Here is a 16,786-nt window from a genome sequence, read left to right as displayed (position 1 = left end):
ACAATTCAACCACACACAGAAAGCTCAAGCATCATTTTTCCTGAAATAAACCATGCATTTATTTGTAACAAGTTCAAGAGCAAAGGAGGCAAGTTCATTCCCATTTAGCTGATCCAAGTAGCCTTAGCTTCAGTTCTTTAATCACAGCACTGAGCTCAGCAATCCGTCAACTGGGCCTCTGTATCAAATGGCACATCTGAACAAAGCAATGGCAACAGTATTTTCCCTAAAGCTTTTTCTAATCCTATATTGCTTAAAAAGAACAGGAGTTGCAGATTATGCAAAATTTCATGTTAGAAACTATCATAACACCATGTTTCTTTTTCGGAAAAATTATGATTATTGTGCTACGACTATCTTCATTCCTCCCAACAGCCTTCAGGCTTTCTAAACCCCAGCTCGGCATCGCTGATCATTACTTCCTGATCTGCCTTATCTTCTTTTCTACTCTTTCCAACCCTGTAGTGTTGTGCATTGTGGGCTTTGGCCCATTCGCCTTCATTTCACAATAATGATAAAGGTTCGACCAGGTTTGTATTGGAATATGGGACAGGGAGTCAATTAAAGTCTAAGGTGAGGGTCTTTGTACTTCGTATTGTAACAAGGGGCCCTCTGAATGATTCACTGTAACTGTACAGGTTCGACCACTGTTACATTTGTTGTAGCTAAACAGCTTTATTCTACTTTTTTCTACGGATTGTTTAAAATTTAAAATGTAATCTTCAATGCAAATCTCTTTACCAGAAATTAATGGCTGTCAGCCAGCCAATCAGTATGTTAAGATTTACTTGTCCATCTGTTAATATGCTTCTGGTGAATGTTCCAGCATTGTATGCTGGAATGAGGAGACTGTGTCTCAAACCTTAATCCAGCTGACATCCCTATGCTGCATAAAACTCACTAGTTCAGTCATTATCACGATAATAGTAAAGGGCTAAACAGTAGATACATTGGGGGAAAAAAATGTAAAAAGAAATAAAACAGCTTTTTGCTTCATGTGTGGTTATTCTCTGTGTATGCCTAAGTCTTTTAATTAGAATCATAGAATGGTTACAGCGCAGAAGGAGGTCATTCAGCCCGTCGAGCCCGTGCCGGCTCTCTGCAAGAGCATTTCAGCTAGTCCCACTCCCCCTGCCCTTTCCCCGTAGCCATGCAATTTTTTTTTCTTCAGGTACTTATCCAATTCCCTTTTGAAAGCCAAGATTGAATCTGCCTCCACCACCCTTTCAGACAGTACATTCCAGATCCTAACCACTCGCTGCGTAAAAAAGTTTATCCTCATGTCGCCTTTGGTTCTTTTGCCAATCACATTGAATCTGTGTCCTCTGGTTCTCGACCCTTCCGCCAATGGGAACAGTTTCTCTCCATCTACTCTGTCTAGACCCCTTATGAGTTTGAACGCCTCTATCAAATTTCCTCTTAACCTTCTCTGCTCTAAGGAGAACAACCCCAGCTTCTCTAACAACAACAGAAAATGCTGGAAACACTCAGGAGGTCAGGCAGCATCGTGGAGAGAGAAACAGAGTTAACGTTTCAAGTCGATGACCCTTCGTCAGAACTGGAAAAAATTGGAGAAGTAACTGATTTTTAAGGACGTGTGGGGAGGGAATGCCAAGACCCAGCTTCTCTAGTCTATCCACATAACTGAAGTCCCTCATCCTTGGAATCATTCTGGTAAATCTTTTCTGCACCCTCTCTAAGACCTTCACATCCTTCCTAAAGTGCAGTGCCCAGAATTGGACACAATACTCCAGTTGAGGCCGAACCAGTGTTTTATAAAGGTTCATCATAACTTCCTTGCTTTTGTACTCTATGCCTCTATTTATGAAGCCCAGTATCCCATTAATTAAAAATAAACTTTAAAACTTCTTCATATTAAAATAATTAGGGGCTCCTCTAATGACTCAGTGGGTTTATCCGGTGAGTGATGGAGCTGTGCTAACCCCAGGGCTACAGAAGGGGAAATGAGTCAGGACTTGTATCAGTGATCCAACAACACCTGGAAGTGAGCGTGTGAATGGCGGGTGAGGACAGGATTGATGAGCCTTCCACTCCATGTGGTTAAATACCTTGCAGATATTCACGGTATATTATGCTGTCTAGGCTCACACATGAATAATGAACACGTGGGTAAGGTACCAAAGGGCACCTGGTGCTCAAAAAAGTCAACGGTTCCAGGAGAAAAATAAAATCAATAAAAATTCAACAGCCCAGTCTCCAGCCATTCTACTTTCAGGTTTGGTGTATGAAATATGACTGTAAACGTCATGTCTGTCACTGTCTCAGGCACTACCGGCGTTTGGGACAGGAAAGCATTTTATGTTTGGCTCAGTCCGTCCTTGTGCAGAATGGCAGCTTGCCTGCTTAGCACAACTGCCACTCCATTTGGAATTTTAATATTTTTAACATTTTTTAAAAACCATAACAGTTTAACATTTGTAGTTGGCAGATTGATGATAGAGTTGTAGGCCGGAATTTTGCGGGGGGGGGGAGAGTCATTGGGCGCGATCGGTGGCGGGTCGGGCGGGAAAGTGTTTTTTTCCCCCCAGCAGGTCGAGACCCCGCTGTGAACCCGCCACCACGCGTCTTTCCCGATGTCAGGTCTGTCAGCACTGAGCAGACCCAACACACAGCGGTGGGATCCCAATTCAGGTAATTAGTGGCTTGTTTAGAGCCACTTAAGAATGATTTTCAGCTTACCTTTTGCATTTGACAGCTCACCCATGGGGTCCACACTGGTCGTGGACCACGTCTGTCCAGCTGAGGTGGGAGTTCAATGGCCATTGACTCAGCTGTTGAGTTGAGAGCTTCAAATGTAAAGTAAAAGCTCTCACCTTACAGAGATATCTTCCCTCAGCCACAAGCTCTTCCTCACTGCATTTCCAAAACATATTCACCATGCTGCAAGTCTTTACACAAGTCTCCATCCAGTCTGACCTCATTACCTCTCTCACCATTGACAGATCGCTTCGGTCATCTCTATTTCACCTGCCATCTATTCTATCAGCATGGGTACACTTTATACTGTCTCACCTTGGTCCTCAGAATCCCACCACGATCAGCCCCAACATCAGCAGCACCAGGCACACCAGCAGCACCAAACACCAATCTTCTCCGCAAACAACTGATGCTGCACAGGACACCGGGCATCAGCACCCGACCACATTGCTGGCCAGATTTACTTCATTTGACGCTGTACACCCTGGCTGCTACATGATGCACCAGGTTGGCACCACCCCACACCAACACCATAAAGCATCCCTACAATGCCCAAGCCATTCCTTTCACACTCCTCACCATTGTGGGGGGGTAACGTTATGTCTCACCATTCACTGCAACTCACTTAGCCACTTCCAAAGGGCACACAAATCTGTCCAAGAATGCAAAGTGTTGAAAATAAAGGTTTCAATGTTTGACAGCACATTAACAGAAACTTCACATGAACATTTCATAAAACACCCAAGTGCCTATCCTTGTGTGTTGTTAGTTAGTATGATTGCACTAGGATGAGGGTGAGTGTGAGGGGTGGCTAGTGAGATGGGTAAGTGATAATATAGCTAGAGAGGGATGGGTGGCGGTGCAAGGTAAGTTGGTGTGAGTAAGGATGTGCAGGAGTGGGGTAGGTAAGGCAGAGTGAAAAGGATGTGATGAGAGGCACAGAAGGATGAGGTTGCGTGTGGCTTTGCAGTAACGTTTTGTGATCTACTGAGATCATTGAAATGTTTGCGGCACTGCACCCAGGTCCTCCTGACCACATCCTGTGCAATGTACAACCAGTCTGTGTTGATCTCCTGCGGAGGTCCCTTCCTGGGAAGGGAAGAGGACCTCCCTGGGTGCAGCCCTGTGCCTTTGTGCAGTCATTGTCAGTGTTTGCAGCACCTCAGTGCTGTAGAACACTGACAGCGCAACTGTCAAAATAAATTTGGACATGGTCCCTTTGTGGAAACTGTTATCATCAAATGACGTCACCAGGTCCGCTTCCTCTAATTGGCCGGGAGACGCACAGGATGGGCTTAACAAGCCCAATCAAGGGAAATTCATTTTACAGGACGGGATGGAGCCAGCAGCGGGGTCGGGACTTGCCATCGACATCGCCCGCCACGGTTAGCAAAATCGCGGCCATAGTGTTAGTAATTGTGTTACCAGTGTCAAAAATAACAGCACAGTACCTTTAATTGTGGTGTGACATTCAAGTTTATTGGACTTTTACTGTGTTCTCTCAGCAATCAGAGCAATGCTTTACAAAAGCTTAAATTATAACAGCCCCTTTGCCTGCTTTACTGAATCAACTTATAGCCTGGAGGCTGAAAATGGATACTCTTTGGTTAGTTTGTGAAGTGCTTGAATAAAGAAACACTAAGACACATGAGATGCATGTTTGCGAAACTAGAGCACATTTGTACAGCAAAAAATGAGCATTAATTTTGTCTTTCATGTATTTTTAAATCATGCACACTAAAATCAGTGACACATGTATTTCTGAAAGGTTAAGACATGTAAAGTACTCTATTTCATTTTGTCTAATATCTTGGGATCTGCCCAGTGGGAACTGCATTCTTTAACTGAAGACTCTGTAACTCGTTTTCTTCACACTTTTACCTCTGGTATTGCAATGTAGAATGTGCCCTGCAGGCACACCTCTTGCCCACCGTGCACTGCACTCTAACTGAAGGAACTTTTATTTAGAAATATTTGCGGTCAGAATTGTATTTGAGAAATAATTTATTTTTTTGAAGGAAATCATTGGTGGCATTACATGCGCTCTGTACTTTTGTCTTCGCCCAGGTGATGAGTATACCTGCAAAATGTTTCAATAGATTGAACACTGTAGTCTGTTCCAGAAGCATTGCTACTGTATTACAAATGTGTTCATTTAAACGTGGAAATTAGGCTTGTACAATGTTACCAACCTTAATGTGATCGTATGAAATAATTTTAGGGCTATCTGCAGCATTACGAGCAGGTTGACTGATCAAAAATACACTTCAAATTTTAATCACTGAAACGCATCTGTGATTGAGTCTCTTTGGAGCCTGTACTTCAATGCTATGCTTCTGTACAAAATCATGGATATCTTTTTCCATGACACTCCAGGACTTTGTTATGATGGTTTTGAAGATTGCTCCACCGAAAGAGCATGGGATTCACATGGAAAAAAGGACATTCTGATAATATAGAGCTATGGAATCATTCATGGGGACACTCGGGAAATCTGCCGATTTCCCATATGACCAGTCCGCCCCGCCTATAAATGACCTAAATAACATGAAAAGAATGGTGTCTTCCCTCCTTCCCCCACCCCGCCCAAGAACTCGTGCAAGAGTTGCTCTCATTCTCTCCCCTCATGAATGCCAGTGCTTATCTTCCCCCTCCACAACACTCTCTTCTGACTTCTGATTGCAATAACCAAATTGCAGCTTTCAAAAATTCCATGAATGGAAAAGGCAGACAAAAAACAAATGCAGCCAAAAAATATTGCAGCAAAACTGATGCATAAAGCAAAAATCCAGGTAGAGCAACTTGAGCACACATTTAAGAACTCAGCCTTTCAAAAGCCAGAACGTGCCTTACATGGGGTAACAGTGCATAGTTGGGAAATCCTGTCCCCTGCATGAAGCAAGCTCCCAGCAACAGGTAAGATTCAGGCTGAGAGCTCACTATTAATAAATAATGATGCCAGCCTCAGATCATGTGAGGTGGACTGTGTCCTAAGCATGTGAGTGCAAAGGGTGCAGTACTCCAGTCCCACTGCATCAGCGCCAGACCAGAAAATCTAACCTAATATTCCACCACTCGGAAGAGTGAACCAATGTTCTACATGTTTAGAAGTAATATTGGCATAGCATTACTCCTGTAGTATCTTTCCTGTAGTATTGTATTAGTGTTACTTAACATTCCACATGGTGCCCCTGTCTAGGTAACTATGAGCTGGTTAGCCTGCTGCTGAGCAGAGGTGCAGATCCCCTACTGAGTGTACTTGACACAAATGGAATGACATCGGCGCTGCATGAGGACATGAACTGCTTTAGCCATGCGGCTGCCCATGGACACAGGTAACCAGCACAGCATTGGTGGGTGAGTGAGTAGGCGTAGCCTGATGGGACGCCACATGTTTTTAGACAGTGTGAAACATCTCGATTCTAAATTTAAGGTGTGTGTCACTCCCTGCAACCTTTGTTAGATTTGTCTGAATGCAGATGATTTCTTCTCTCTACTAAAAAGTCCTCAAAGTTCAATTTAGTCAGCGTGAAAGTGGTAAAAAAAAGTACTGTATACAGCACAGGATCCTGTGCTAATTAATACAGTGCAAGCACATTGACTCTTTTGGAAGAGAAGTTACACAATTAATATAACTAAGACAAGTAATTAGTTTCTGCAAGTGATTTGTTATTACTGAGATCTGCTCCGAAACCTGCGATTTCACTGCCAGTGGGACATGTAATGCAAGATTAGGGTACTTGAGCACCAATTCACGTTACCCGCAACAAGTGCAGAGGTGCATGGAGTTTGTTACAGGATATTGCGCACACCAAATCGCTCATTAACTTCAATAAAAACAGAAAATATTGAAGATGAGCTGCAGGTCAGTCAGTATTGGAAAAAGAAAAGACAAAATAATACTTCAGAGGAGACAGTCAGAGTTCTTCAGATAGATCAGACCTGAAATGTTATCCTTTCTCTTTCAGACGTTGATCGACTTTTTGTGCTTTTCCAACATTTTGTGTATTTATTTATCTGTGGGACTTGTATGCCGTGTAAGGGAGCATGGGTTTTATCCGATTTTTCTGTTGACTGTGACCACTGAACATTATATCGGATTTATCAGTGTTGTAGCCAAAGGCTATTGTATTTATTATTAACCTCAATCCTATAACACCCTAAATCATTATTTAAGCTTAAAGACTGTTATCCATCAAAAGAACATTATATATTTCCAGTACACAGCTTCTTAGGCTGTACTACTAGTAGAATAACAAATAATATTTTGCTTGTGTTTTCTGCTGATTCTTGGGTTTAAAAAAAATCAATAATATTCTGCTATTGCTTTGCTTTAATATTTAAGTTTATGCCATTCTTTCTCCTATAAACTAGGAATGTGTTGCGCAAGTTGCTTACACCACCCCAAGCCCCAAAGACTGATGTACTCTCTCTGGAAGAAATGTTAGCAGAGGGAGTGGAGAGTGATACTTCAAGCATTGGAAGTATAAATGAAGGACAGGTTAAACTCTGCAAAGCCAGAATGAAGGCTTTACAAGAAGCCATGTATTACAGTGCTGAACATGGCTACCTTGATGTCACCATGGAGCTGAGGAACCTTGGTAAGTATTGGATTTATTGTATTAATAGCTTCACCCCTATTATTAGGAAGATTCTAGAATATGGTTTCATGGCCTCTTCAAGTACTTTCCAAAGTGGCCATTCACTGTGCGGGTCTAGCCAGTGAGTGTCAGTAGGCTTTTCAGCCTCAAAGGTCATCAAAGCTGAGCTTGTACTGTCCTCACCCAGTGTCTCCACATTCACACTTTCCATTGTGGAGCTCTGGAAGCAATCACAAAGGTTGGAGTGGAGTTCAGTTGATTTTATTTTTTAGCACCACCTCTAATCCCAGCTGAAATTTGTGGTCCCAACATAGGTCGAAGATTGAACCTGGGTCCTTCCTAGCCAGTATCAGTCAGTACCATATTAGGCTGTTCTCTTCTTCAAACATTATCCTGGGATTTTTACATCCACCTACATAGGCAGATGGAGCCTTATTTTAATGTATCATCCAAAACGTATTATCACCTCTCAGTCTCCCAGTACTGCACTGATGTCCGCCTAAATTATGTGCTCAAGTCTCTGGAATGAATCTGTTAAGTAAAATATGTTTTATTTTATTTCCATCATCTTAAAACTGGTTTGATCTTATATATTTGGCTGCAGTACCACTGTCAAGGTAACCTTCAAAGGGTCAAAATACAGCTCTAGTATGGTAAAGGGTGATTGTGGCTTCAGTTCTCATTCTGCTCTTTTCTGTAGGTATCCCCTGGAAACTACATGTGTGGATCGAATCTCTGAGGACCTCATACCATCAGTGCAGGTATCCTGTGATGCAGTACCTGTTGCGGGAATTCACTACCATCAAAGAGGAGGATTACAATGAAGAGCTGATCCATGAGGGGCTTCCACTGATGTTTGACATGCTCAGGATTAGCAAGGTAGAATGCTTTCATTTTTGTTGGGATATTGTAGTAAAAATGATGTGACTGGCCCAGGGATGTCATAAAGTAGGATGCGTATAACCTACTCTATTTCCCATTAAATTATTAAATCCAGCTGGATTAGAATACATGTGGCAGCATTGATTCAAAAGAAAACTAGTATTTACTTTGATGATTGATGCAGTTTAGGATCTGATTTCCTGGTTTATGACGTGATAATATTTAATGGATTTTGCTCTCTATTTTCCTAAGCCTATTTTTTTGCATGCTGTTGTTTTTCCCCTTCATTCTACAGAATGATACACTCAATCAGCAGATAGCCTCTATCTTTATACATTGCTATGGCAATGGTCCTATTCCTAGTATCCCTGAGATAAAGAGAACACCACCCGCTCGATTAGGTGAGTAATCAATACTTGGAGTTTCTCAAACGGCACTGAATGATAACTTTTCTTTTCCCCCCTCCTCTCCTGAAGGTGCTGATTCATACCGATCCACAGCCAATCTCCAGTACCTCACCCGAGTACCCATTCTTCATGTGTGAGACATTGAAGTCAATGGGAGAGAAATCGTGCAGGGTGATAAACGAGCAGCTGACCCACTGCCACCCGTTTCCCACCCGGCAACAACAGTTAAAATTGACCCCTATGATTGTTGGCAGTTTTTCAGTCATGGCGGGCATCAGAGCTGATGATGCTCCTGTCCTCACTTGACATACATACATGTACACATTCTAGCAGCAGTCACTGGATAACATAGAAGATAGGAGCAGGAGTAGGCCATTTGGCCCCTTGAGCCTGCTCCGCCATTCAATGAGATCATGGCTGATCATCCAAATTCAGTACCCTGTCCCTGCTTTCTCCCCATATCCCTTTAGCCTTAAGAAATATACCCAACTCCTTCTTGAATATATTTAATGAATTGGCCTCAACTGCCTTCTGTGGTAGAGAATTCCATAGGTTCACTACTCTCTGGGTGAAGAAATTCCTCCTCATCTCTGTCCTAAATGGCTTACCCCTTATCCTTAGACTGTGACCCCTGGTTCTGGACTCCCCCGCCATCGGGAACATCCTTCCTGCATCTAGTCTGTCTAGTCCTGTTAGCATTTTATACGTTTCAATGAGATCCCCTCTCATTCTTCTAAACTTCAGCGAGTATAAGCCCAATCGACCCAATCGCTCCTCATACGTCATTCCTGCCATCCCAGGTATCAGTCTGGTATAATCAATCGGGAATAGGACTCACGGCTAAATTTCCCTTCCCTAACTGTAACCAGGGCTGTTGTAGTGCCCTGACTACCACCCCAGATAAGATCAGCGCACACTGGTGTTTGAACCCGTGACCTTCTGGTCTGTATGACTCAGTTACTCATTAGCTTCAGCAACTGAGTAATCTGGGAGCTAGCATTATTTCTTTAAGTGACATCCCTGCAGTACATCATCGGAGGAATTCGGCAGTCTGACCACAGAAACTTGAGGCAGTGGAAATTATTAATGGAGGTACCCTCAGGGAAATTAAATTGTCTCCTTTATCAGATCATTCCCATTGAGCAAAACCTATTAGTACAGAGTTGAATGCAGTGGGAATCAACTGGCATCTGAGAAAATACTCTTTCACCCCCTCCCCCCAAACAAAGGAATGTTCCCCAAAAACCACATCCTTATTAACTGGCACTAGATCATATTTAGTATTCAGTCTATTCTCCTTTCATTCTCTTCTGATGCCCTCCCCCATCACCACCACCAGAATATGTTGGAATGTGCTCACATTTTCATTAACTGTCCGTTTGAAAATAAATTATTTTTTATTTTTTTTCAGATCCTCACTTTCTGAATAATAAAGAAATGTCGGACTTAACATTCTTAGTGGAAGGAAAGCCTTTTTATGCACATAAAGTTCTCCTAATTACTGCCTCAAACAGGTATGATAAATTCAAAGCAATTCTTTGTTGTACTTTATGGGGGAAAAATTCAGTTGTTTGCAACTCCTGTTAGCGCCTTAAGAGGGCGCTAATGGGGTGCAAAGCAACTAGCGCCCAGGCGCGGTGATATTTACGCCGCTCGCGGAATTAACTAGACATTTTGCGGCGGCGCTAAACACTATCGCCACGATCTCCTGCACCGGCAGATTGTGACGTCAGTTGAGTGCGCAACGCCCCGGTGTTATGTTCATTAATAAATAGACATTCTTATTATGAACACAGCTAGCTTTTGCTAGTTACTTTATTGAGCACATGTGGACTGCTACAGTATCTGTAGAGGCTTCCATCTTGACTGCTGCCTTGTGGGTAGCCTAGTGCCTCATGGGTAATGTCTTAATATCATACCGCTGGGTAGTGTAGTCTTATACATACAGCTATATACAGCTCTACGGCTCCACCTAGTGTCCACTATAGAATGACATGTTATTGATCGTTACATCCCCCTTTCTTTGTGGTTTAACAAAATCAATATCAATTAACTTTCAAGAAAACAATAAAGATAATATCAGTAACACTTTTGTTAGTGCTCTATAAACATAAACATTTTCAAAACAGTCAACACATTTTCAAAGCTTTACATTGTACTCAAAGATTAAGTCTATCAAGCTCTTTTACTTCACGTGTGGATCTTCTCAACACGGGTAAGTCTGATGTGTCTTCATGAGATTGTTCTGGCGGTGAATGACAAGATGCAGTTGCGGCATTGTCATCAATCTGCTCTTGTATAGATCGAGGTCTCCTTGCGATCTTTGCTTGGAGAGGGTTTCAGTGTTTCCTTCACTCTTCATGCCATAACTCTCAATGTAGTCAATGCACTCTCGAAAAACTGCTGGCAGCTGGATCCCATCATATAGCATAGTCCTCTCAGCAGCCTCGGCTAATGGAACACCAAAGATTGGCCTGAGGGAAGAAGGAGTATCCACCGGAACTGCTTCCTGCTCTGGTGCAGGCTTCTTTTTCTTTTTCTCTTTCCACTGCTTAACAACATCTGCTGCGGTTATATCTTTGGACTTTTTCTCCTTGTGTTTTTCCTCTTTGTGCTTTTCTTCCTTTGGCTTCTCTTTGACCTTAAAGTCTTTTTCTTTCTTCTTGGAGAAACTAGGCTTTTTGAAGACATGGATACCCTTTGGCCTTTTCATCCTTGATGGGCTCTCTGCTTCATCATCTGGTCTGCTTATGGCACAGTTTATACGGTAGACTCTCTTGACCAGTTCTAAGTCCTCACAAGCTTTGTCACCTAGTATCGAATCAAGTCTTTCAGCCACAACAGAAAACATGAGATGATGCACTTTGTCTTTGCATACACCTAAGCTATCTATTTTCTGTCCATTATAGTCCTTCAGTAGTACTGACTTTTTCTGTATTTTGGGCTTTTCTTTCATATTGTTAATGTCACTCATACTGATTAAGTTTGCTTTTGCCCCAGTGTCCAGTTTCAATGTAACTAATGCTCCATTTATCTGCAGTGGGATCATCCATTTGTCCTCTTTTACTGCATTAACTTTATGTTCAGCATTGTCTATTTCTGAGGGCTGCACATTTTCTGTATCTTTTTTGATATCGTCACATGACACCATTCCTACAAAAAATGTCTCACGTAAATCAGTGTCCTCAATCACATTAACTCATTGCCCTTTCGTCGTTTTTACTTTTGAAAAGCATTGTTTGGCAAAGTGATTCTTTCCATTACACTTTGTGCACATTTTTCCAAATGCTGGGCATTGTCTTAACTGGTGTTTGTAACCACAACGTTTACAATTAAAAATTTCATCCTCCGATTGCTTTTCATTTCTGTTCTGCCCACGTTTCTTCCCCTTGTAGGACACAGCACCGACAGCAGCATTATCACTCATTACATTCGCATCATTATTGATTTCACTGAAAGTCTTTGCGTGCTTTCGAGCTAGCTCGCTGGCTTGGCATATTTTCACCGCATTTTCCAAATTTAGTTCGGTTTCTCTCAACAGACGTTCCCTGACTTTTTTATCATGAATACCAAACACAATCTGGTCACGAATCATGGATGCTTTGAACTCAGAGAAATTACATGTCTGTGCTTTCAGTTTCAGATCAGTTAATAAAGCGATCAAAAGTCTCATTTTGTTGCTGTGTCCGAGAACGGAAGATGTATCTTTCATAGGTCTCATTCTTTTTGGGAGAGCAATGTGCATCAAATTTTTTTAGCACATCTTCTAATTTTTCTCTGTTCTCCACTGGATTAAATACCTCTATCGCCTGTGGGCCTGCAACCATAAGCAGCAACGCTATCTTCCTTGCATCTGGCTTCGTACCGAATCCGATGGCTGCAATGTAGAGTTCGAATTGTTGTTTAAAAATCCGCCAATTGTAGTCGACATTTCCCTCGAGATTCAAACGCTCTGGTGGCTTCAAATTCTCCATGTCGCTTTTCACAATTTTCAGCAGATCTTCACCACCCCGGTACCATGTTATGTTCATTAATAACTAGACATTCTTATTATGAACACAGCTAGCTTTTGCTAGTTACTTTATTGAGCATATGTGGACTAGGTACAGTATCTGTAGAGGCTTCCATCTTGACTGCTGCCTTGTGGGTAGCCTAGTGCCTCATGGGTAATGTAGTCTTAATATCATACAGCTGGGTAGTGTAGTCTTATACATACAGCTCTACGGCTCCACCTAGTGTCCACTATAGAATGACGTTATTGATCGTTACACCCGGGACCGGATATTGAGTGGCGCCCCGTGCCTTACCGCCTGCCGCTAGCAACGACAGGTTGAGGGGAGCATTTTGCAGTCAGAAAGGGACTGGGGGAGCGCTATTTTAAGGCGACCGCTTCTTGCCTTTTTTTGTTGGTGACATTTTTGCACCACGCATTCTGAGAGAGAGAGAGAGAGAGAGAGACTTATGGAGAGATTCAACACTGTGTGAAGGGGTTTTGGGTACTGAGCAGCACTTTGCAGGTTCATTTTGATTTGCCCTTACTTGCTTCGCCAGAGCTCTGAGGTAGCACCTCGCTGCTCGGCCTTTGCGCCTTAAGACAGGTGTGAAGCCCTGATTTAGCGCTCCAATCACCTCCAGGGACAATAAAAGCCAAGTTTGCTATTGGAGGCGATAATTAGCGCCAGGCGCAAAACTTTGCGCACGCCCGATAATGGCGCCCCAAATGGGGCGATGCTGAATTTATTCCCCCATGTCCATTTTGTCCCTGCTGATGTACAGCTGGGCCATGATCCTCATCTGCTGCCTCTCCCACACTACTGCCAATGCCAATATCAGCAGCAAGGGAGCACAGTGGCCAGTGAAGACTCCCCCTTGACTATTATTCCTCCTTTCTCCGCCCCAAGGGAAACTGGCCTCTACTCTGTGCCTCCCTCTGCAATGTGGATCAGATCGATTGCTAAATGGGATTGGTGATTAAACCTGTATTCTCCTGTTCTGCACATTGGTACTGCAACATGCAACCTTAACCCTTACTGCAATATTTCATTTCTAGACGGTGTCCTCTGGGCAATTAACAATTGCAAGTAACACTGGGAACAAGAAAGCTCTATTATTCCAGGTTGTACCATATATCATGTAGCCATTTGAAATCACTGCAAGGACAACACAACCCCTTTAATTATTCATTAAAAATATAGGCCTAGAAATTCATTGACATAAAAATGACACCTAAGCGTCCAATGTGGCATTCAGTGAACGCATGCACATTCCACACCGGAAGTGCGCCACCCGCCCTATTGATAAAGGTTGAATTATAGGCATCTAGGGCTCACGCCTGAAACAGGCATTGTGTTCTTTCCATATGTAAATAGGGGATCAAACATCTGTTTCAGGACCCTATCCTGAAATGGTGCTGCCCTTAACGCAGCCGGTGCAGGGCCTGCTGCTTTCAGAATAATCAAGTTTACATCTGGCCTAACCAGCAGTCCTTAAAAGAATGCTCCTCCCAGCTCCACAGCAGTCCTGAGACTGGCCTGCCACTTGCTGATCAACCCCCTCCCTCTCAATCAGCCCCTCCAAGGACCTACCCGAGGGCTGCTGCCAGCGGCACAGCGACCCAAAATTTCCATTAACTTTGCCAGCGAGCTGTCTGAGGGCGCACAACAAGCATCCACAACTCAACAGTACAACTTGAAAGAGGCCCAAGGCCCAAGATTGAGTGTGCCTCAAGTCTATGCATTCCGGTACATGAATCGTTCCCTGTGCTCTGGTCCCACCGGTAGTCTGCCGCTATCCAATTTCACCCCCCTGGTGCTTTATTTTATTGTAGACACATTTAAATTGTACTCCTCGACAATGTTGTCTTATTCGACTCATTTGTTTTTCTCATTATAATGTGTGTTCAAAACCCCAACATCTGTCTTCATTGCAAATATGACCAATATACTCACCGCTGGCCCATGAAAGGTTAAATCATTCAACGTTGTAGAGTTTACACACAGATACTAACACTTTGGGTAATAATCTTTACACATTGATTTCAAATTCTCCACTGTCCAATTTTAGTTCCTATTGAAAAGTTACAGGACACTGCAGTGTGTCCTCAGAGGAATAGATTCTGCTATACTGCTGGCAAAAGCATTAGATCATGGCAGTGTGTACATATGACAATGATCAGTACGGGCTGCTGATTAATGCAGTAATGTGTTACAAATTTAACTGGTTATAAGCACTGTTGGTTAATTGATTATTGTAATATTGTCGACTAAAGAATTGGAGAAATCAGCAGCGGAGAGTGCCTCATCTCCTCACTCCCAAAAGCCTCCGCCACTATAATGCACAAGTCAGGAGTATGATGGAATACTCTCCACTCGCCTGGATTGGTGCAACTTCAACAACACTCGAGAAGCTCAATACCATCCAGGACAAAGTAGTCCGCTTGATCGGCTCCCCCCTACAGTGCACGGCCCCGCAGACCCCGTGCAGGCCACTCATCAGCTGCTGCCGCTGGAAAAGATACCGCGCAGCAAATTTAAAGGGACTGCGCACCAAAAAAAATTAGAGGGAACATTACTCATCCACTAGCCTATACATCCACTCCCTCCACCACCAGCGCACCGTGGCTGCAGTGAGTACTATCGACAGGATGCACTGCAGCAATTCACTCAGCTGCATCTCCAAAACTCCGGACTTCCACCTCCCAGAAGGACCAGGGCATGGGAACACCATCACCTTTAATTTCCCCCCCCCAAGTCACACACCATCCTGACTTGGAAATATATCGCCATTCCTTCATCGTCATTGGGTCAAAATTCTGACACTTCCTAACAGCACCGTGGGAGTACCTTCAACACATGGACTGCAGCGGTTCAAGAAGAAGGCCCACCACCACCGTCTCAAGGGCAACTAGGGCTGGGCAATAAATGCTGGCCTTGCCAGCGACGCCCACATCTCAATAAATAATTTTTAAAAATTAAATTATAACTTTAAAATAGCACCAATGATAAGAAACAGCTATCAGTTATGGTGTATTGAAGGCTTTGTGTTGGAGCACCTCCCCATGTGAATTCACACCAGCAATTTCCCATGTGGTGAGCTCCCAGTATTGGGCAAGCTAAATGCTGCCCTAGTGGCTGAGTAATGGGGCACTTGAACCACTTCCCAGTGACCAGTCACAGAGCTTCAGTTGCCGAGCACAGCAGTTCACAGCTGACAAATGATAAGTAATGTGATGGGACTGAAAGAAGCAAAGGGTTTTAATGATGGAAAGTAATAAACAGAACTTGTTTCTTATTTGTATGGAATTGTTTAACAAGAAACACATCCCCTCTCAATCCTCCCCCCTCAGGTTTAAAATGCTGCTGACTAATAAGACATCTCCGGAGAACCAGCCGTGCAAGTGTATAGAGATCAGTGAGATTAAATACCACATCTTCCAGGTACACATTTGTTTCTAAAGTTTATAGCAAGCTGTTCACCAAAGTGCCCAGGAAGAGTGCTTCTGGTGGCTCATCCTCATCCCCACCCCCTCATGTTTCTTCACAGCCCTTTCCATATGGGACAATAATAAAGTGCAGAACTCTGTAGGTTGTGAGGTAATATGATGAAGATAACCACGTCAGTGAATGGTGAACTGCAACAGAATAGATCTCACTGGGATCCTTTGATCTTTATGATTCATCCTGCAAACTTCTCCTCAGCCCTCCTACTCCCGAGTTCAGTGCAGGTTTCTATTGGAACAATAAATGAAGGAGGGAAAGCAAATTTCTCAAATTACCAGTGATTTTCCTGCACTTGAGATGCTAACTGAATAACTAATGCTCTCAAATGCCTTATGTGTAACAGTTTGGAGCTCTAAAGTTACACTCTGTTTATTTTATTATAGACTTGAACTCTGTTTATTTCTTGTATTTCCCTGCCCTTACTTTTTCTTCTTAGTTTTCCTGACCCTTCACCTTGTCCTCCATTGAGTTGGTTGGATTCCCTGCTTCCAGGCCTCTGTATGTAACTGGCCACCAAGGGGCACCCCAGAACGGTGCAGGTTGACTGCCAATCGCTGCCTCCTTCACTCGAGAGCAATACTTCTCATGGCATTCCAGCCGAGCCAGGGTACAATTTAACAACCACAGAGTGAATACACTTCCTGCCATTCCATGACCCAGTATGATAAAATAAACATTC

General features: G+C 43.2%; 1 protein-coding gene across 1 annotated transcript in view; it reads left to right on the top strand.

Annotated features, from left to right (window-relative positions):
• abtb2b (ankyrin repeat and BTB (POZ) domain containing 2b) overlaps positions 1-16,786 on the top strand; it is a 273,661-nt gene that overhangs the window by 231,288 nt on the left and 25,587 nt on the right. Inside the window, exons 10-15 of the mRNA XM_086008059.1 lie at positions 5,918-6,053; positions 7,093-7,319; positions 8,020-8,198; positions 8,497-8,602; positions 10,020-10,122; positions 15,954-16,044. Coding sequence (XP_085864185.1) covers positions 5,918-6,053; positions 7,093-7,319; positions 8,020-8,198; positions 8,497-8,602; positions 10,020-10,122; positions 15,954-16,044 — 842 coding nt within the window. The remainder of the gene's footprint in view (positions 1-5,917; positions 6,054-7,092; positions 7,320-8,019; positions 8,199-8,496; positions 8,603-10,019; positions 10,123-15,953; positions 16,045-16,786) is intronic.

The sequence above is a fragment of the Somniosus microcephalus genome, chromosome 15 (genome assembly GCF_052327205.1).
Source record: "Somniosus microcephalus isolate GS21.2 chromosome 15, FLI_Smic_1.0, whole genome shotgun sequence".
NCBI lineage: Eukaryota > Metazoa > Chordata > Chondrichthyes > Squaliformes > Somniosidae > Somniosus > Somniosus microcephalus.
The sequence above is the reverse complement of the archived record's forward strand: the minus strand, read 5'-3'. Positions and strand labels throughout refer to the sequence as shown.